The following is a 21,384-nucleotide window of genomic DNA, read 5'->3' as shown; positions in this document are numbered from 1 at the left end:
TCTCAGCTGTGGGTTTCCTTCCATAAAAGTTGACAGGGCCCTTAACACTGGCTATTCCACTTCTGCTCTCATCCACCTTTCCCTCCTACTCAGAACAAGCACAAGGCCCTTTGCTGCTTTATTCTTCCATCCGCATGAATATTTACACTATTTCCCATGTACCTCCCTCTGCAGTTACAGGAGATGCCGTATTTGTCCTCTTATCTTCTTCCTTCTCATTGCTCATTGACCCAATTGTATTCTCCATGCTGCATATGATATGCAAGGTATGCTCTTTCTACACTGGGGAAACCAAATGCAGAGAAAGGGACTTTTTCTTGTTTGTGACAGTTTTCTAGCATCTGCAAACTTTCTCTTGTTTGTGACAGCTACCCGGACTATACCTCGTCCCTCCCTGCTACTTGTAAAACACCATCCCCTTCTCTCAATTATTTAGTCTCTGCTGCATCTGCTCTCAGGATGAGGCTTTTCATTCTAGAACGAGGGAGATGTCCTCCTTTTTCAAAGAAAGTGGCCTCCCTTCCTCCACCATCAATGCTGCCCACAACCGCATCTCTTCCATTTCCGGCATGTCTGCTCTTACCCCATCCTTCCGCCACGCTCCCAGGGATAAGGTTCCTTTTGTCCTCACCTACCACTCCACCAGCCTCCCTGTCCAGCGCATAATTCTCCGAAACTTCCGCCACCTCCAACTGGATCCCACCACCAAACACATCTTTCCTTTCCCTCCACTTTCTGCTTTCTGCAGGGATTGCTCCCTACGTGACTTCCTTGTCCATTCGTCCCTCCCCACAGATCTCCCACCTGGCACTTATCCTTGAAAGTCTAACAAGTGCTTCACCTGCCCCTAAACCTCATTATCATTTAGGGCCCCAAACAGTCCCTCCAGGAGAGGTGACACTTCACCTGTGAATCTGTTGAGGTCATATACTGTGTTCAGTCCTTCCAGTGTGGCCTCTTGTATAATCAGTGAGACCCAACATAGATTGGGAGACTGCTTCGCCGAGCATCAACCACCAGAACAAGTGGGATCTCCTAATGGCCACCCATTTTAATTCCACTTCCCATTCTGATATGTCCATCCATGGCCTCCTCCACTGCTGGGATAAGGCCACACTTAGATTGGAGGAACAATACCTTATATTCCGTTTGGGTAACCTCCAACCTGATGGCATGAACAACAATCTTTCTAACTTCCAGTTATGCCTCCAGCCTCACCCCCTTCACGATTTCCCATCCTCTTGTCCCTCTCTCCTGTTATCTCCTTGCCCGCCCATCACCTCCCTCTGGTGCTCCTCCACCTCCCTTCTTCTTTCTTTTATGGCTTGCTGTCTCTTCCACCAACCAACTTCCTAGCTCTTTGCTTCAGCCCTTCTCCCTCTAAGTTCCACCTATCACCTTGTGTTTCTCTCTCCCCCCCCCCCACCTTTCAAATCTACTCCTCAGTACTTTTTCTCCAGTTCTGCCCAAGGGTTTCTACCCGAAACATCGATGGTACTTTTTTCCGTAGATGCTGCCTACCCTGCTGAGTTCCTCCAGCATTTTGTGTGTGTTGCTCGGATTTCCAGATCTGCAGACTTTCTCATTTGTGCAGAGAAGGGAATTACTTTGTAGAACACCTTGATTCCGTTCATAGGAGTGACTCTGAATTTCCGGTTTCCTGTTACTTACTGTCTTCAGCCTCCAATACTGTCCATGAAGCCCAATGCAAAACTGAGAAACTATATTTCATCTTGCTACCAGGTATATTACAATTTAATTTTCAACTGAACATCAGCATCTATTTCAGATTTCCAACATTCAATCGTTGCCCTTTTCTTCTGGTTATTTACGTGTATTTTCACTTTTCCTTGACATATTAATCTCCAACATTTGTTTTACACCATTTCTATCACCACTATTGCCATTCACTCTTGCCTTTGCACCCTATCTTTAAATATCTGATGTCTTATTTTAAACATAAACACACTGTTGTTCTACAGACTCCAACAAAGGGTCATATTCTTTAATATCCACCCTTTCAGCTCCTCTTTTAGGATCTTACTAATTGCAACCCTTACTCTTTCAAACCTCAACAGGTACAAACTTAGTCTGCCCAATCCATCCTCAGAAGGCAACCTGCCCATTTTAGATATCGGATTATTCCTAACTGCTTCTGATGCATTTACCTCCTCTTTTAAACGAGGAGACCAAAATTACACAATACTCCAAGATATGGTTTTATTAATACTCTACATACTTTCCTACATCTGTATTCAATTCTCTTAAAATAAGTAATAATATTCTATTAACTTTCCTAATTACTTGCTTTACCTGCGTAATCTGCCATTATCCCATCAAGGATAACAGCTACTTCAATAACGGACATTAGTGCCCAGGGAGACTCTGCTAACAAGTATATACATTAACGAAAGGGGAATAAAACAAATATATACACAAAATAAAGCAAAATCTGCAAAATCAAACATTTGACAGTACAAGGACCACATCAGTACATTTTCTTTAACAAATACAATGCTGGAAGTTTATAATGTACTGGAATGATTGAATGGTGGAAATACATCATTTTTTAGTTTAACAAAAAAAAAAGAAAGAAAATCCCATTACAAAAATAGTATTAGGAAAGTTACAAGTACGTCTTCCATTAAAGAGGTTTCTTACGCATGAGGAATAGTGGTCTTGAAGATGTCCAACATGCAATTACAAGTTTTGTCCCATGTTTCTGGCAAAAATTTTTCTCCATTCAGAATGACAACATTTTCCAGACAATTAGTTCCAGACCGTGCGAGTTGTTCGTTATCTGAGAAAATCAAGACATTATCAAATTGATCATAAAAATTAACTTCTTAAATTATTTTTGTTTGGCTGTATTTGCACCACACCATGAAGGGAGTTTTACTTTCTCTCACAGAAAACACAGCACAACTTGCCAAGAAGTTCAATTTTGTTTCAATTTGGAGTGGGATCGGGCACTTGCTCTAATTTTACAGTATTGCTTTTACACTACGACAAGTGTAATGTTCAAATATTAATGTATAGCTTTTACAAACAACGAGTGCCCTAGAAAGGACAAAGACATAACAACAATGTCAAGCTTGGACTAGACTGAAAGAACTGGAAGACTAACAGTCGTTCAGTCTTTGCGCTTCATTTTCAGGAAGGAGAGCTTTTGTGTTGATCTTAATTGTCAGAACACAAATCAAGTTTGCAGCCGTGTGGTCAATTTACTTTCCACTTAAATCTGTTGCACATCTGTATCTGCATGCAAGTGCAATTTATCTTGGAGACCAGGAGATAAAGCAAATGAAAGTTAAGTTGCACAGGACTCTTTGTAGCAAACTGACATTCACTATTTGGATTTGATACCACATGCTATATAATCAAGGCTGATTTAAAAGATGATTGAATAGCTCATAACACTTAATTTTATGACAATACATATGCTATAGTGAATATCTGCATCATATAAAAAATAGCTGTTAGTGAAATGATGCTAGATAGCAAGTTCATGCTAAACTTATAGCAAGTTATCTTTCTCGGAAACCTCATCATTGTGTCAGAGCTGTCCAGCACAGGAACAGGTCACTCAGTCAAATTCATCCATGTTAATCACAAAGCCCACCAAGCAACGTATGGCCCTTCAGTTAGTCCTGACGAAGGGTCTCGGCCTGAAACGTCGACTGCACCTCTTCCTAGAGATGCTGCCTGGCCTGCTGCGTTCACCAGCAACTTTGATGTGTGTTGCTTGAATTTCCAGCATCTGCAGAATTCCTGTTGTTAATGTATGGCCCATATACCTTTAAATCCCCCTTATCCATGTACTTATTTGAATGTTGTTACTGTACCTGCCTCAATCAGGGAGAGGCCTCTGCAATTTCTTCCCTAGCTTCACACCTCTAGCATCTGTATCTTGGAACATTAAGCTGCCGGCCCTGCCCCTCTCTCAGCCATGCTCTTGTGGAACATGACAGCATGCCTGTAGTTGCAATTTTGGCCATGTAGTTGCAATACAATATATTAAGCATAAATGTACAACCCATTTCCTTTATTACTCCATTCTGAAATTGATAAAATACCCATGTATAATTACAGTAAACCAAATTGATAGCTTTCTTACAAAATATGCATAATGAAATTTCAAAATCTTGAAGTTACATATATTGCATATCAAAGTTTATTTTTTTTAAATAAGACAGCAGCTACTAACCTACTTGCATACTTGTGAATACATGTATTTGTTTGTTTTACCTTGCTGCACACACCAGTACAACTGTGCAAAAATATCATCCAATAGGACATCATTCAGTACTTCAAAGTACTGAGTAAATACATCACAGATAGCATAAAGTGCATGGTTACAAGTGGTGGTCATCCATTCAGCTTTCTGAAAAATAAAACAGGCTTGCATCAATACCACAAAAACTTAAGAAGTCTCGCCACCACACATCTAATACCATGGTCATACAATGGGGAATACGACAATTCCAGCTTATTATAAATCATGAGCTACTGTATGCAAAAGACAGTGAATACCTCGAAGATTTCCTAGCCAATTAAACAAAGAATTTAAACTTTGTTTTGAGAAGCTATAGCAAATATATGCAAATGTGTTCCATTGCACATCAAACAGAAATTCTATTAGGAAAAAGGGCTAGGAGAGACCAGAGGCTGTTACATCATCAAGTGGAGGGTAATATCCCGATATCACTGGAATAGCCTAAAAGAGCAGCAAATTATGCTAACTTGACAAAATAAACCAAGACCAAAAATTGCTAGTACAGGGAAAAAGCCAGGCATTCTAGAGAATTGTTATCAAGGTGTTAATGGTTTAAGGCAGGGGTCCTCAACCTTTCTCGCACCGCAGACTGGTTTAATATTGACAATATTCTTGTGGACCGGCCAATGTTGGGGGGGGGGGGGGGTTCAAGTAGGGTTGCCAACTTTCTCACTCCCAAAATGGGACAAAAGTAACAGTCAAATTACAGGACACTTGTGTTTACCCCGAGAAAGACTACCCATGAAGCCTTGCGCAGGCACCTATGTGCGCATGCGTGTACGTGCCGATTTTTTCCTAATAATTGGTTTTGGTGTTATCTTCCTGATTCTGTTAAGTGAAATTACACTGTACATACATTATTTCTGCTTTATATAGGCTGTGTATTTATCATATCATTCCTGCTTTTACTATATGTTAGTGTTATTTTAGGTTTTATGTGTTATTTGATATGATTGGGTAGGTTATTTTTAGGGTCTGGGAACACTCAAAGATTTTTCCCACATAAATTAATGGTAATTGCTTCTTCGCTTTACGCCATTTTGGCTTACGAACTGTTTCATAGGAATGCTCTACCTTAGTGGGGGGACAAACTAATTTAGCCCAAAATACAGGATGTCCCGGCTAATACGGGACAGTTGACAATCCTATTTACAATCTTAACCCACCACGGGCAATAGAAAAGTCACTGTTGCGAACAGTGCAGCAAGCAACACTGTCATTATTTTTGACCCCTATCAGGCAGGGGCACACTTTAATGTAGTCTGGGGTGACGTACGTTTTATATTTTCTTTTTTTGGAACACACTGCCATGGCGTGCGCGCACTCTCTCTCTCTCTTTCTCGCTCTTGCAAAAATCAATTTCTGTGATATTGTATATAATTTGCAGGCATCAGGGAGCCACTATCAATATGCGGGAGACTCCCGGAACTTCCGGGAGAGGTGGGATGTCTGCAAACCAATTTAGCTCAATATACGGGATGTCCCGGCTAATACGGGACAGTTGGCAACCCTATGTTCAAGTTCAACAATGCGTGACAGGGAATGAGGAAAAGTGCAGCTGACTCATATCATTTCATACCACCAAATCATATCATTTCCTTGTGGCCCGGTAGCACATGCTTTGCGGCCTGATGGTTGGGGACCACTGGTTTAAGGAAGCTTAATTTTTAAGCATTTAATCATCCCCAAATATGAAAGATAAATATCCAGGTGGTACTTCACTGAGAAATAAAAGAGTTAAAGACTCTTTGTGAAAATACACAAGTATTTAATGTACCACAAATGAGATTTCAGATTTTTCACAAAGTATTATGAGCTGAAAAAGAAAACATACTTCGTTCTACAAGGTCACAGAAAAGCCATAACTAAAAGAGTTGCACTTAAATATGAATATCATATTATAGGAATTAAGTTATAGCCATGGAAACAGTACAGCAAAGTTTCACTTCAGTCTAACCATCTCTGACAAGATAAAGCAAAAAAGCAAACACCGAATAATTTTGGGAAAGTTAATAATAGATTATTTTCTTCCTAGGCTGAATACCACCAACAAAAATGCTAAAATTAACCAATGAAATGAAATGAAATGAATTGAATTGTGCTGTAAACAGTGATTCATACTTATGAATAAAAATGATTGCACTTTAAAAGTAACTATCTACATACCTCAGTCTGTTGTTCTGGAAGTTTCATGTTGTCAAAGATCCTGAAAACAATCCTAAACAGATCTTGCCACCAATGTTTCTCAAAAGTATGACCGTAAGTTTTCATTATTTCAAACATCACAGTTAATCCCCTATATCAGGATTAAAACAAAGGGTTAAATGATGATCATGTGCATTACTAAATGACATAGTTACTTGCATATTGTACAATTTAATTAGAATGACTATTTTGTTGAGATAATGGTGGAGGAACTGAATGTTCAGAGAAAGGTGACTAAGGGACCAATCAAGCAGGCTGCTTTATACTGGACAATGTTGAGCACCTCAAGTGCTGCTGGAGTTTCATATATCCAGGCAATTTCATAATGGAGTATTTTCATAATGCTGTGGACTTATGCCTTACAAATGGTGAAAAGGCTTTTGAGCTTCCAATCAGAAATAACTCCAGAGGAGGTTAATGGTTAAGAAACTCAAAGATGGTAGTGTCACAAAATGACAAGGAGAGATTAGGCTCTATTGCACTAGAGATAGCCTTTAGCTAGCACTTATATGGCATAAATATAACAGTATATGGAGAATGCCTATCTGCTAATATTTACCTAATCTAAACTAAATGTGTTTATTATAAAAATCTGACTTACTTGAACACAATGACATGTAAATGTGAAGCCATATTATTTATTGACAAATCTTGTACATCACAAGATTTATATCATAAAGCAATACTAAAATAACTTTAGGTGCTATAAATACAAAAGGGACCTTTACACTCAGTAGCCACTTAAATAGATTCTTCCTCTACCTAATAAAGTGGCCAGTGAGTGCCTCTTCGTGGTCTTCTGTTGCTGTAGCTCATCTACTTCAAGATTCAACAGATGTTCTTCAAAGATGTTCAAAGATTCAAAGATGTTCTTCTGCACACCACTGTTGTAACACATGCTTAATTGAGTTACTGTTGCCTTCTTGTCAGCTTGAGCCTATCTGGCAGTTCTCCTCTGACCTCCCTCATTAACAAGGCATTCTTGCCCACAGAACTGCTGCTCACTGGATACTTTTTGTTTTTCCACACCGTTGTCTGTAAACTCTTGCGACTGTTGTACATGAAAATTCAAGATCAGCAATTTCTGAGTTATTCAATCATCCTGCCTGGCAGAACAATCATTCCACGTCAAGGTCATTCTGATCACATTTCTTTACCATTCTGATGCTTGGTCTGAACAACAATTGAACCTCCTGACCATGTCTGCATGTTTTTACGCACCAAGTTGCTGGCTGATTAGATATTTGCACTAATGAGGCGGTGTACATGTGTACTTAATAAAGTGGCCACTGAGTGCATAATAATGTCAGTGGTGAAAACAGTTTCGAAAGCCCATTTACTTAAAACAATGCTGAACGGATACTTGTCATCGAAAATTGGGTAGGCTACACAAAATTGACAACAAGGAGCATATAAACCATTTATTCCAATATCAAAGCATCTTCTCCCATGACAGCTGCAGTCAGGTAAAGTTTCTGTAAATTTCATCTTTTATTGCTTACTTTCCAACTTGAAAAAATATTCTGGTAACAATATCCAAGGACATAGAAAAATAATTCTGACAGGTCATCAAGACTTTGCTGATTGTATTTATGTCTTTTGAAATAAAACACAGTTTTTAGTACAAATCAGTAGAGTAGATAATTCTACATCAAATGAAGAATTAAAACTTAGTTAATACTTCGAATAGCTTAAGCTTACAGCTTACTATAACTGTAAACCAATTATAGTAACACAAGCTTATGAAATATACAGTTGCAAGAAAAAGTTTGTGAACCCCCTGAAATTGTATGGTTTTCTGCATTAATTACTCATAAAATGTAGTCTGATCTTCATTTAAGTCACAATAATTGACAAGCACAATCTGCCTAAACCATTAACACCCAAAGAATTGTACTTTTCATGTCTTTATTGAACACATTGTTTAATCATTCACAGTCCAGGCTGGAAAAGTATTTAATAACTGGTACATCTCATTTAGCAACAATGACTCCACCAAACATTTCCTATAGCTATTGATCAGACTTGCACAATGAAGATGAGGAATTTTACACTATTCCTCCATAAAGTTTCGTTTCATCAATATTTTTGGGATACCTTACATTAACAGCCCTCTTCAGGTCATGCCACAGCATCTCAATTGGGTTAAATTCTGGTCTCTGATTTGGCCATTTCAAAACATACGCTTTCTTGCAGACCAGTTTGTGCGGACTCAAAGCTGTGTGTCAAACATGGCTCTAAGCAGCACTGCGGTCCCACAGGGGACTGTATTGTCTCCCTTCCTGTTCACCCTGTATACCTTGGATTTCAGATACAACACTGAGTCATATCATCTGCAGAAATTCTCTGATTAATCAGCAATAGCTGGGTGTATATAGGGAATGGGAGGATGAATATGGGGCACTGGTGGAGGACTTTGTCAAATGGTGCTAGCTGAATCATGTGCAGCTCAACATCATTAAGACAATGGAGATGGCGATGGACTTTAGGGGGATTAAGCCTGCACTGTTCCCTGATACTACAGGTGGTGAGGACATGGATGTGGCGACAGCCTACAAGTACCTGAGGGTGAGTGGAGCACCAACACATAGGCCATGTACAAGGGCGAGAATCGCCTCTACTCCCTGAGGAGACTGGGGTCGTTTGGAGTATGCAGGCCTCTCCTTCACATGTTCTACCAGTCTGTTGTCACCAGTACAATCTTCTATGTGGTGGTGTGCTGGGGCAATGGCATCAATACAGGTGATGCCAACAGGCTCAATAAACTGCTGACAAAGGCTGGCTCTGTTACAGGAGTAACACTGGGGTTGTAGTAGAACAAAGGACCCTACAGAAAATCCTGGCAATTCTGGACGATGTTTCTCACCCTCTGCATGCCACCTTGGCTGAACAGAGAACCGCATTTAGTTACAGACCAAGACAACTACGCTGCCCCAGAGCACTTTAACAAGCCATTCTTACCCTCAGTCATGTCAACCTATAGCTGAGAAAGTGATGACCCTTCCCCCCACCCCGTTAGACTGCTTGAGGTAACTTATTTTTATTCTTTCTTACTTCTCTTCTAATAATTGTTTATCTGTGCACTTGTAATGCTACTGTGACACTGTAATTTGATCCGTTTTTACTTTGACACGAAAGAGACTTTTTTTGTTTATCAGTGCCAAAAAAAGCCAAATTAAATCCACTGTGATTCAATATTGTAAAACAATAAAACATGAAAACTTATAAGAGGGAGAATACTTTTTATAGGCACTGCAGCTTTCGTGGAAGGCATTACCCCAAGAGGTTCACATAGTTTTTAGAACCTAGACTGCGTTTGTTTAAATGGTGTACTCAGTATTGATGAGAAGAGTACAATTGTTTGGGTGTATTCGTTTAGGCAGATTGTGTTCGTATATTATTGTGACTTCGATGAAGATCAGACCACATTTTATAAGTAATTAATGCAGAAAACCAGGTTAACTGCAAAGAGTTCACAAACTTATTTTTGTAACTATATGTGGTTAAGAAGTCATGAAGCAGCAAATAGAAAATAATGATGTTTTTTGGTGTTTCTAAAGTAAATCTATTGCCAACATGTAAACTTATAAAGTGCCTAGTGATCCTTCAAATAGTAAGGAATGTAGGAAAACTACTCCTGTCTGAAATACAATTTTAATTACACAGAGAAATAGAATTCTTACCTAGTTCTTACATCTAATTTGCATCTGTTAATTATGCATGATAACTCGAACAGAATTGGAAACCATCCTCTCACCCATACTCTGTCTTCAGCAGCAACATTCATATCATCACTTGTGTATTCTCTGAATGCCTGTAAATATATTCGATTAGGAATAATTTAAATTTATTCAGGAAATAGTGATCCTGAAGCTGCAGAATACATTTTTTTCCCATCCTTTCCACGACAGTAGTCACATCTTTCCTTGTTTGAGAACATCTAAGAACAGGAACAAGCCAATTGTGGTGACTGTTCACCATGTTCAATATCATACATTTATCTAAAAGTCACACATTCCATTTCAGAGTCCCAAGAAAGATTAGAAAAATAGAGGGCTATGGGTAACCCTCTATGTGTTCGGCACTGCATTGTGGGCCGAAGGACCTGTATTGTGCTGTAGGTTTTCTATGTTTCTATTACTTTAAAATCTACAATAATATGGAGCATTACCAAATTTGTTGTGACCAAGTGCTCACCTGTGGTCTCTCAGACACATATTTTGCGCAGTGACGAATGAGACGAATTGCTTCCATGCTCGTATCTGGAAAAGCAGCATTGCAGGCAAACTCTGACAAACATTTCACTGCATCTTGAAAGGAATCTATTGTTGCTGGAAAATGCTTTGCAAATACATTCACTGTGAAAATAATTTCAAAATGATGAATTTTACTTTGCTGCTCTTAAAAGTCTTTGTTGGTATTTTCAGATTGATAATTGATCTTCTTCATTCAAATGATTAAATGTCTAACACATGAAAACAATCAACTCCAACTTAAAACTGGGTTGAGAATTGAACTGAGAAAGATTTTCTAATCCTATATTATCTGCAGTTTTCTCTTTTGCTTTACTTTCACTTTAACTTTAATTTTACTTTTTGATCAAATTGAACAATGAAATTAAAAGCCTCGATTATTTGTGCAACAATTAGAGTAAAAATAACTCCACTTCACTATGTCTATTAGATCCTTCAACAGAAAAGTTACGTTTTTTAGCATTCACATTTTTAAAGTCCCAGTTCAAGATTTTATTTAACAAATATTTGTTATGTAACCAATAAAGCTTCTCACTTTAAAACAGACTGTTGTAACACATGCCTCACAAAATATTAAAAGCTTAAAGAGTTCAAAGTATTTTAATGGACAAAATCCATCTTAATACACGTAGAAGAATTAGAACTGAATGTAGGTCCGAGATGTAACGTGGGATGTGAAGATAGTATACAAGATTAAATTTTATTTATTCTTCCCTGTATATTTTACATGTTAACAAAAGTCTATAATAATATAGGATGCATCACAGCAAAGTTGGGATTTTATGGCAAGAAAACATAGTAGTATTGGATAATAAATGAGTATTGGCATAGCTATGATTGGTATTGGTTTATCATCATCATATACTCTGAGATTCAGTGAAAGCTATCCATGCAAATCATTTCAAAATGTAAGCATTTGAGGTAGTTCCTGGGAAAAGCAATAACACAATGTGGAACATAGTGTTACAGTTACAAGGAAAGCGCAGTGCAAGTAGTCAATAAAGAGCAAGGGCCATAGCATGATAGTCTATGGGATCAAGAATACATCTTTATCATACAAGAGGTCTGTTCAAGAGTCTTACAACAGCAGATAGAAGCTGTCCCTGATCCTGGTGGTGCAAGTTTTCAAGCTCTTGTATTTTCTGCCCGAGGGAACAGAGAAGAAAAGTGAATGTCCAAGGTGGGAGGGGTCTCTGATTATGCTGGCTACTTTTTCCAAGACAGTGAAAAGTGAAGACAGAGTTAATAGAAGACTTTATAATTATACCTCAGCAATCCTGAGGACCTGGAATTTGTAAAGAAATGTTATAATTTTCCCAAATAACATAACATTTTTCTAACTAACCATCAGGAACTTTAGAACTTTGATGCATACATAGGCATGAATTTCGTCATTACTCTTCACTCTTCAAAAATTGCTCTCTACCACATAGAGTGGGAATTCATTGCAACACTCCCATATCACTCTAAGACCATCTCGAGCACGTACCTATCCAAGTGCTCAATGTACCTTTCTCAACCACTTCCATATATTGTATCCACCTCAACTACTTCACAAACTCATTCCATATGTTCATCACCCTCTGTGTGGAAAACCTTGCAACCAAGCCATTTTTAAATCATTCCCCTCTCACCCGAAACCTTTGCCCCCGAGTTTTGGACTTCTCTACTCTGGGGAAAAGATTGCTACTATCCACCCTTCATGATTTTATTAACCCTATAAGGGCACACCTCATTCTCCTATGCTCTAAAAGGATAAAGCCCCAACTTAGCCAATCTGGCCCTCTAGTCCTGGCACTATCCTTGTAAATCTTTTCTGCACTCCATCCAGTTTAACCACCTCTTTCCTATAACTGGCTGACCAAAACTGTACACAGTACTCCAAGTGTGGTCTCACCAATGGCTTATACAACTGCAATATAATATTCCAACTCCTATACTTAATGCCCTGACTGACAAAGCCAGCATGCTGATTGCCTTTCTCACCATTCGATCCGTGACACTGCTTTCAACAAAGCTAATCACTTGTACACCAGTGTGTTGTGCGCGTCACTTGTACTCCTGAGTCCCCCTGTTCCATTACATTCTTTAGTGCCCTACAATTCATTGTAAAGTCTTATGTTGGTTTGACATTTCAAAATGCATCACCTCAGAGTTATTTGTATTGAACTTCATTTGCCACTCCTTGGCCCACTTCCCTAACTGATGAGATCCCCTTGTAATCTATAACAAACTTCTTTATTATCAACAACATCTCAGGTTTCATCTCATCCACAAACTTACTGATCAATCCTTCTGCAATCGCATTCATATATTTTATATAAATAACAAATAGCAAGGGCCGCAACATCAGTAGTCACTAACCTCCATTCCGAGAAATAATCTTCAGCTACCACCCTCCACTTCCTACCTCTGAGCCAATTTTGAATGCATTGAACTAGCTCTCCCTGAATTCCAATGGACCTAACCTTCCATACAGCCTTCCACATTGCACCTTGCTGAAGGTTCAAATTTAAAGTTTGAATTAAGTGGACTAAAAATTTAATAAAACCTAATTTATTAAAAAAATTCTATTCACATCATTGAATATTTTATAAACCTCTAGTTTTTTTTTTCAGGCTAACGTTGATCAGCTTAATTACACAGGAAAAGAAGTACTCACTGACAATGTGTCCTGTAGTTTGGAATGCTAGTTCAACTATACTCTCATCTTGATCTGAGGCTGCTAGGTGAAACACAGAGAAAATATTCTTCCATCCAGAACGAATATTACCGGCCTGAGAATTAACCATTTGTGCAATGCAACGGACTACCATATCTCTGATTGTTGGAGATCTTAAAAAGAAAAAATACAAATTTGTAAAACAAAATGTAATCAAAACAGTTAAAACAGACTGGAAAGCAAACTGCTGTGCACATGCTTTAAATATGTACTGTATAAGGTTAAAGATGATAGGAAAAATAATCCAACCTGCCCAGCTAAATTACACAAGCTAATTTTGACATCCTGACTTTCTGCTTTGATATCCCAAAATGATTTGCAAAATAACTAGATGGAAAAACACAGATCTACTTTATGCAAAAGTTTAAGTCAACCATTGCTATTATCATCAATTTATTTTGCTGTTTATTAAACAATTTTTACTAAATATTTTACCAATCATCTAACACTGCATCCAGTACTTACATTCATATTATTGTTTTAAAAAGTAATAACTACACCAGTTTCAATAGAACTTTGAAATTTGACCAGAAGAAATAAACAAGTTTTAACTTGCCTGTTCTTTTTCATTATGTGCTCAAAAGGTCTTAAGAAATCTTTTTGAAACCTGAAATTAGCAAGTTCGCCTTTCTCCAGGAATTTCATTGATAACTGCCTCAGAGAGTCTACAGCAAAAATGGCAACATCTTCATTGGGATTGCAGCCAACCTGGTAATAAATGAGAGTAGTTAACTTAATGAAATTAATACCATTGAAGAATATTTTAAAATTTTAATTTATTGAAATTTCATTTTATTCCTTGAACTCAACAATTATAAATGAAATACAAAATATGCACAATGACGAATTTGGTTTTAATTTCAAAGTCCTGTAACACAGATATTAAGACTAACTGAAATTTCAGAAGAATGAATTGGTGCTGTGCTGAGAGAAGTTTTGCTGGAAAGTACAAGTAGGTGTACAGTACTGTGCAAAAATCTTAGGCACATATACATAATATAGCTAGGGTGCCGAAGACTTTAGCACAGTACTGTATTTGTCAACATGGAGTGGAGAGCAAGTTTGTAAATCTAGCTGGAGCAAAGAATGTTGAGATGGAGAGGATGGAGTGCTGTGGGATGGGTGTGGGACAGGTGGCAGAGTACCAGGGGCTGTGGTTGGCGCGTGTGCACACACAGCCAGCACTGAGACACCAGGCAAGGTAATTTGATTCCAAACAATTGGCTTATTGATTATTTCAGAATGTCTCTCTGGTGCTTCGTGCTCTCTCCCCTCTCCTTTTCCCACCAGGATTCTCCTCTCCTTGCCCCCTTCCCACGCTCAGTTCACAATAGAAACCCGTATCAGAATTAGGTTTAGCTTTACTCACATGTCATGAAATGTATTCTTTGTTTTACAGCAGTACAGGGCAATAGATAAAATTACTACAGTACTGTAGTAATATATGTGTCCTTTGCACGATACTGTAAGACATACTGTATCTAGAGCTGTTGCAGTTAAACAGTGTAGAATGAAGTAAATTCACAAGACCATTACATGTGAGATGATAAAATACAGCTACAGATAAGAGTAAATCAAGTTAAAAAGTTGAAGTTAAACAAAGAATATCACCAGATGGGGAAATAACACAGAAGGTAAGGGTTTGGGGCGGGAGGAGGAGAAGATGGTGGCGCAATGCAGCACACGCGGCCTCTCCAGTGATGAGTATCTGTAATCTGTCAAGTAGGAGGCCGTGCACAATTCTGATTTGATGGAGGCAGATGTGAGAGCACGGAGGAACATCTGGTGAAACTTCTGAAATGCCTGCTTCACTGCTGCTGCTACTGTGTGATCTGAAATCTCCGGAGGGGAAGGCCCCGAATCCTTGGCTTTGCCTGTTGCTTGGCGGCTGGGACCGGGGTCGAAGCACTCGGCAGAGATGGTGCTCGGTGTTGGAGGGCTGGTCGGAGGCTCGAAGTTTTCGGACGGACTCAAGAGTCGGACTGTGGTCGGGTGCTTCCAGGATGCTGCATCAGCAAGTTTGCGGCGCTGGAAGCTCATGGCAGGAAGTGTTTCTTCCTTTTACTGTCTACCTGAGATGTTGGGGCTATCGGGACTTTCAGACTTCTTTTTTTACCGTGCCCATGGTCTGCTCTTACCCAATTACGGTATTGCTTTGCACTGTTGTAACTAGATGTTATAATTATGTGGTTTTGTCAGTTTTAGTCTTGGTCTGCCTTGTGTTTCTGTGATACCATACTGGAGGAACATTGCATCATTTTTTAATGCATGCATTTCTAAATGACAATAAACAAGGACTGAGCATCCTCATAATCTAATCTAATAGACAGAAAACAAAATAACACATTAAAACAAGTTAGAAAGAGAACTCTATTGGCCAGAGCAAAGCAAGATGGAAGCAGGCAAAGGAACAGCCCATAAGGTGGTAATTAATTAAAAACAAAAATAAAACATTTTACGTCAGGTAGGAGGCAGATGCATTTGGAAGAAGGATAAAAAAAATTACTACTAAATAAAGATTGGATGAGGTCGTATTAGAAATGGTATGGTAAGAACTTCATATACATCACTAACATTCAAGCAGTATAAATTAGGAAGCACGGGGGGAACAAAGCAGCAGCTGTTTATTGGCTTGAATGATGCCAAGGTAGATTTGAGGATATTGTGGGACATATTGGTTGGTGTTCATAACATTTCCCAATGCAGAAAGAAGACTTTATTTTTATTTAATGACATAATAATTGAAGCAAAATATTTTTGAAAATCTTTGCCGAGAGCAGCAGGCATTAAGGAAACAGACCTCAAAAGACTCTCACTTTGGAAATTAAAATCAAAGGACGGTAAACTCTGGGGAGAAGACATAGAGGAGTTGCAAAATAGACAATAGTTAAAATAAATGCAAAACTTGAGTGACCAAAAGCAAAATAAAGAAATGTATAGAGTGCTATTGAAAGACTAAGGAATCCTATATAAAAAAACTGATTAAAACATAGTTTAGGAAAACTTCATTTAAAAGTAAACAGCATATTTAAGCACCAGGCACAATTACATCAGATACATAAGCAGTCCTTTTAGGGACAAGATATTGATTGAACAAAATGTATTTAAAATTATCACAACCATACATAATATGCAAATTGGTACAATAGCAATGGGTGTGAATTATCAACGTTACCAAATTATTAAATCATGTAAAGTAAAAAGACAAATATATTCATTCGCAAAAAAACAGGATCTCTCAGTGACTACCCATTTCATTTTGACTTCTTATTCTCATTCTGACATGTCTTTCCATGGCTTTTTCTACAGCCATGATGAAGAGGAACTCAGGTTGGGAGAACACCTCATATTCTATCTGTGTAGCTTCCCACCTGATGGCATGAGCATGAATGTCTCTATGTGCTGGTTACTTCCCCCCCCCCTCCTCTTTTCTTTCCTTTCATCCCTTTTCCTCTCCTCACCATTTCATCATCTCCCTCAGGTTCCTATTCCCTTTCAATTTCTTCCATGGCCCATTGTCCTCTCATTAGATTCCTTCTTCTTCAGTCCTTTACCTCTTCCATCTTTCCCCTTTCAGATTCTTTCTTCATGCCCCTCCCCTCTCAGCTACCTTCCCTCCTCACCTGGTCTCAACTATCACCTGCCAGCTTGTAGTCCTTCCTCTCCCCACCATCTTATTCTGGCTTTAGCTCCTTTCATTTCCAAACCGGATGATGGATCTTGGCCCAAAATGTCATCTATTTATTCCCCTCCATAGATACTGCCTGACTTCTTGAGTTCCTCAAGCATTTTATGTGTCTGCTGTTCTATTTATACATGTAAATAACTGCACCTAAAATGAAATTCAAGTGTATTTTCGATTTCTTTCCTTACCTTATTGAAATGGTCTCCTATAACCTCCCAAATTCTGGACCACTGCAGTCTGATTCGACCCATGTTGTAATATGATATTTCAACTATCTTCTGAAGGCTGAACATTCGTGGATGCGTTGGTGAGGCTAACTCATCCATGGACACAGCACAAAGCCAGCGCACAAAATCAACTGAAAATATTAAATAAATAAAACTTATTTAATGTGCTAGTAAAAAATAATTCAATATTATGAGAAATACTCAATAATGACATACCAATAGCATTTCCATCCAATCTTGTTGATCCTGTAAAGATCCTAGAATGCAAAAGAGGCAGGTTTTCCATTTTGAGGATTGTACAGCAAGACAAGCGATCTTTTAAAAACAACATCAAATGTCTAAAGACTGGGAAAGAGAACATGAACATATTTGCAAGCAAATGGTTGATAGATTTATGAACATTTTGGTACTGATAATAAAATACCTCAATCACTCCTTATATCCTGGGAAAATATAAATGGGCAACAAGTAGTCATATAATTTTCTTGATCAGTGGGCTTGCAATTCATCCTCAATCACCTAATATTGTAACGCATGCCCTCTGCACTCATTTTCTGCAATAATATTCACCTGAACAGCAGTACAACCAAAATATAATTTGTTTAGACCATAAGATATAGGAGTAGAATTAGGCCATTTGGCCCAATGAGTCTGCTATACCATTTCATCATGGGTGATCCAATTTTTCCCCTCAGCCCCAGTCTCCTGTCTTCTTCCCGCATCCCTTCATACCCTGACCAATTAAGAACCTATTAATCTCTGCCTTAAATATACATAAAACGCCTCCATTGCTGTCTGTGGCAAAGAATTCAGCACATTCTTTCTAAGATAAGGGGCCCAAACCTGCTCTCAATACTCCAAGTGAGGCATCACCAGTGCTTTAAAAAGTCTCAACATTACATCCTTGTTTTTATTTTCTAGCCCTCTTGGAATAAATACTAACATTGTATTTGTCTTCCTCACCACAGACTCAACCTGCAAATTAACCTTTAGGAAATCCTGCACAAGGAATCCCAAGTCCCTTTGCGCCTCAGTTTTTTGTATCTTCTCTCCATTTAGAAAATAGTCAACCCCTTTCATTTCTTCTACCAAAGTGCATAACCATAGACTTTCTGACACTGTATTCCTTTTTGCCACTTATTTGCCCAGTCTCCTAATTTGTCCAAGTCCTTCTATAGCCTCTCTACTTCCTCAAAACTACCTGTACCTCCACCTATCTTCATATCGTCTGCAAACTTTGCAACAAAGCCATTAATTCCATCATCCAAATCACTGACATATAATGTGAAAAGAATCGGTCCCAACACTGACCACTGTGCAACACCACTAATCAATCACAGGCAGCCAGTCAGAAAAGGCTCCCTTTATTCCCACTCTTTGCCTCCTGCCAATCAGCTAGTGCTTTATCCATGCCAGAATCGTTCCTGTAATACCCTGGGCTCGTAGTTTGTTAAGCAGCCTCATGTGTGGCGCCTTGTCAAAGGCCTTCTGAAAATCCAAGTACACAACATCAACCTATTCTCCTTTGTCTATCCTGCTTATTACTACTTCAAAGAATTCCAACAGATTGGTCAGGCAAGAATTTCCCTTGAGGAAAGCATGCTGAATATGGCTTATTTTCTCATGTACCTCCAAGTACCTTGAGACCTCATCCTTAATAATCGACTCCAACATCTTCCCAACCATTGTTGTCAGACTAACTGGCCTTTAAACTTCCTTTATTCTGCCTCTCATCCCTCCTTGAAGAATGGAATGACTCTTGCAGTTAACAACAGGAATTCTGCAGATGCTGGAAATTCAAGCAACACACATCAAAGTTGCTGGTGAACGCAGCAGGCCAGGCAGCATCTCTAGAAAGAGGTGCAGTCGACGTTTCAGGCTGAGACCCTTGCAGTTTTTCAGTCTTCTGGAACCATTCCATTATCTAATGACTCTTGAAAGACTAATGTTTCCACGATCTCTTCAGCCACCTCTTTCAGAACTCTATTATGTGGTTTGTTTAGTGCATGAAACAGAGTATGAATTTCCACCGAAGTGCATTTTCAACCCAATGATAAGCAGAGAAATGCCAAAGCTTGCTCTGGGAGCAAATGAACAATGTCTGTGGTAAGATCAGTGATCACAAAGTCATACGGTTTAGAATGGCAATAGTAAAGAACAAAACAAAATCAAATATGAAAACATTCAGCAGGAGTAGTGAAAATAATTTTTTGTATGATTGAACTAGTAAAAATATTGTCAGATAAATCAAACTAAAGCAACTGAAGGCATTCATAAAGGAGGTACTATATGTACAGTCTAGATGCATCATGCAAGGGGATTTGGTTGTTGAGCCATAGAATCATTAAGCATGAGAGATAGTCCCTTAGCCTGCCGAATCCCATTTTCATTTTCCCCACATTCCTTTCAACTTCTGACTGATTCTATCATCCACCTATACATCTAAAACTTACAGCAGTCAATTAACCTACCAATCCGCAGGGTGGAAATCAAATCACCCAGAGGAAACCTATGAAATTACAATGAATACATTTAAACACCACATAGACAGCACCCAAAGTCAGAACTGAACTGAAATAACTGAAACTGAAGCAGCAACTCTGCCAGCTTTGCTACTGATTTTCCTGGGTGACTGTATAATTTGCTTAGTACATTAACATACTAGACAAGGGTCCTGTAATATCTTGCAAAGGAGCTGAATTATCAGATTTTAAGTGACCGAAAAAGTGAAGCTGAGTGTGCGAAATGTGGCAAATGATCCACAGGTCATATAACTTTCACACTAAAATAAATCTTACCTGTCTACTGCTACAACAACACTCTGAGAGCTTGTCTCACCAATGGATTCCTGGATGCTGGCAATTTGCTTTCGGTCCACAGTCCCACCAACCAATGTGCCTGAGTAGCAAAGAAAGAAACAGCTATGTGTTAATTCCTCACTGCTACCTTTACAAAATAAAACATTTGATACTTGAATACTATTAAACTGCAGGGAACTATAAACATAAGATATGATTAAACATATCTGACATACCTATATCATGAATAATAACAATGAAAACTGACTTTGTCAGCCTCCACTGAAGCCACTCTGAATTAAAAACTTGGTTGAAATTTGTTAACACTTCAGAAAACAATGTACTCTGCTACAAGTTGAGAAATTATAGAAACCAAATTACCTTAATGGCAGGTTTCCTCTCTTAATTCAAAATGAAATGTGATCTAAAGATTAACTTGAACTCCCTAACTTCTAGTTTGGTTTACTGGTCCTCAGAGACTCAATAGACAATAGACTTCTGTGTGGCAACACAAACTTACCTAATCCAAGACCCAGAAATTCATCAGCAGCTTGATCTCTGGCTCCAGAAACTGATCCTTCTCTGCCTCGAACTGTTCCAGAAATGTAACGTGCTTTTACTCCTGTACCTATTAACTGAGCCAGTTCCAACTGACTAATACATTTTAAGATCTGTAAAGATGCAAAGATAAAAAAAAAACACAACAATCAAAATGAAAGAAATCATTTAAAATTATAGAAAGTTTGCCAACTATGAAGCACTTCAACATTAAAGCATGCAGTACAGCCTGTTTTTACTAAAATGTCTTGGAGAGGTATAAATGCACATTCGCAGTTATAGAATAAGAACTGCGACTGAAGAACATAAATGGAGCTAAAATTTGAAAATATGGCATTGCTTGCTGGTTGCCAAACAAATATCCTTGAACAATTAAATACAGAAACATAGAAAACCTACAGCACAATACAGGATCTTCGGCCAACAATGCTGTGCCGAACATATACTTACTTAGAAACTACCTAAGGTTACCCATAGCCCTCTATTTTTCTAAGCTCATGTACCTATCCAGGAGTCTCTTAAAAGACCCTATCGTATCCGCTTCCACCACTGTCACTGGCAGCCCATTCCATGCACTCACCACTCTCTGCGTAAAAAACGTCTCCTCTGTACCTACTTCCAAGCACCTTAAAACAGTGCCCTCTCATGCTAGCAACACAC

At 38.6% G+C, this 21,384-nt stretch overlaps 1 protein-coding gene across 3 annotated transcripts in view; it reads right to left on the bottom strand.

Annotated features, from left to right (window-relative positions):
- The window catches only part of arfgef1 (ADP-ribosylation factor guanine nucleotide-exchange factor 1 (brefeldin A-inhibited)), a 211,943-nt gene that overhangs the window by 29,771 nt on the left and 160,788 nt on the right, over nucleotides 1-21,384 (bottom strand). For all 3 annotated transcript variants that reach the window (XM_072254182.1, XM_072254192.1, XM_072254197.1), the window contains 11 exons: nucleotides 20,687-20,837; nucleotides 20,167-20,266; nucleotides 17,585-17,625; nucleotides 17,330-17,499; nucleotides 14,013-14,164; nucleotides 13,397-13,569; nucleotides 10,679-10,839; nucleotides 10,165-10,295; nucleotides 6,443-6,572; nucleotides 4,249-4,384; nucleotides 2,662-2,800 (listed from right to left, as the gene is read on the bottom strand). In XM_072254182.1, coding sequence (XP_072110283.1) covers nucleotides 2,662-2,800; nucleotides 4,249-4,384; nucleotides 6,443-6,572; nucleotides 10,165-10,295; nucleotides 10,679-10,839; nucleotides 13,397-13,569; nucleotides 14,013-14,164; nucleotides 17,330-17,499; nucleotides 17,585-17,625; nucleotides 20,167-20,266; nucleotides 20,687-20,837 — 1,484 coding nt within the window. The remainder of the gene's footprint in view (nucleotides 1-2,661; nucleotides 2,801-4,248; nucleotides 4,385-6,442; nucleotides 6,573-10,164; nucleotides 10,296-10,678; nucleotides 10,840-13,396; nucleotides 13,570-14,012; nucleotides 14,165-17,329; nucleotides 17,500-17,584; nucleotides 17,626-20,166; nucleotides 20,267-20,686; nucleotides 20,838-21,384) is intronic.

The sequence above is a fragment of the Mobula birostris genome, chromosome 1 (assembly GCF_030028105.1).
Source record: "Mobula birostris isolate sMobBir1 chromosome 1, sMobBir1.hap1, whole genome shotgun sequence".
In the NCBI taxonomy this organism is placed as follows: Eukaryota; Metazoa; Chordata; class Chondrichthyes; order Myliobatiformes; family Myliobatidae; genus Mobula; species Mobula birostris.
Note: the sequence above shows the minus strand (reverse complement) of the source record. Positions and strands in the feature narration are given on the sequence as shown.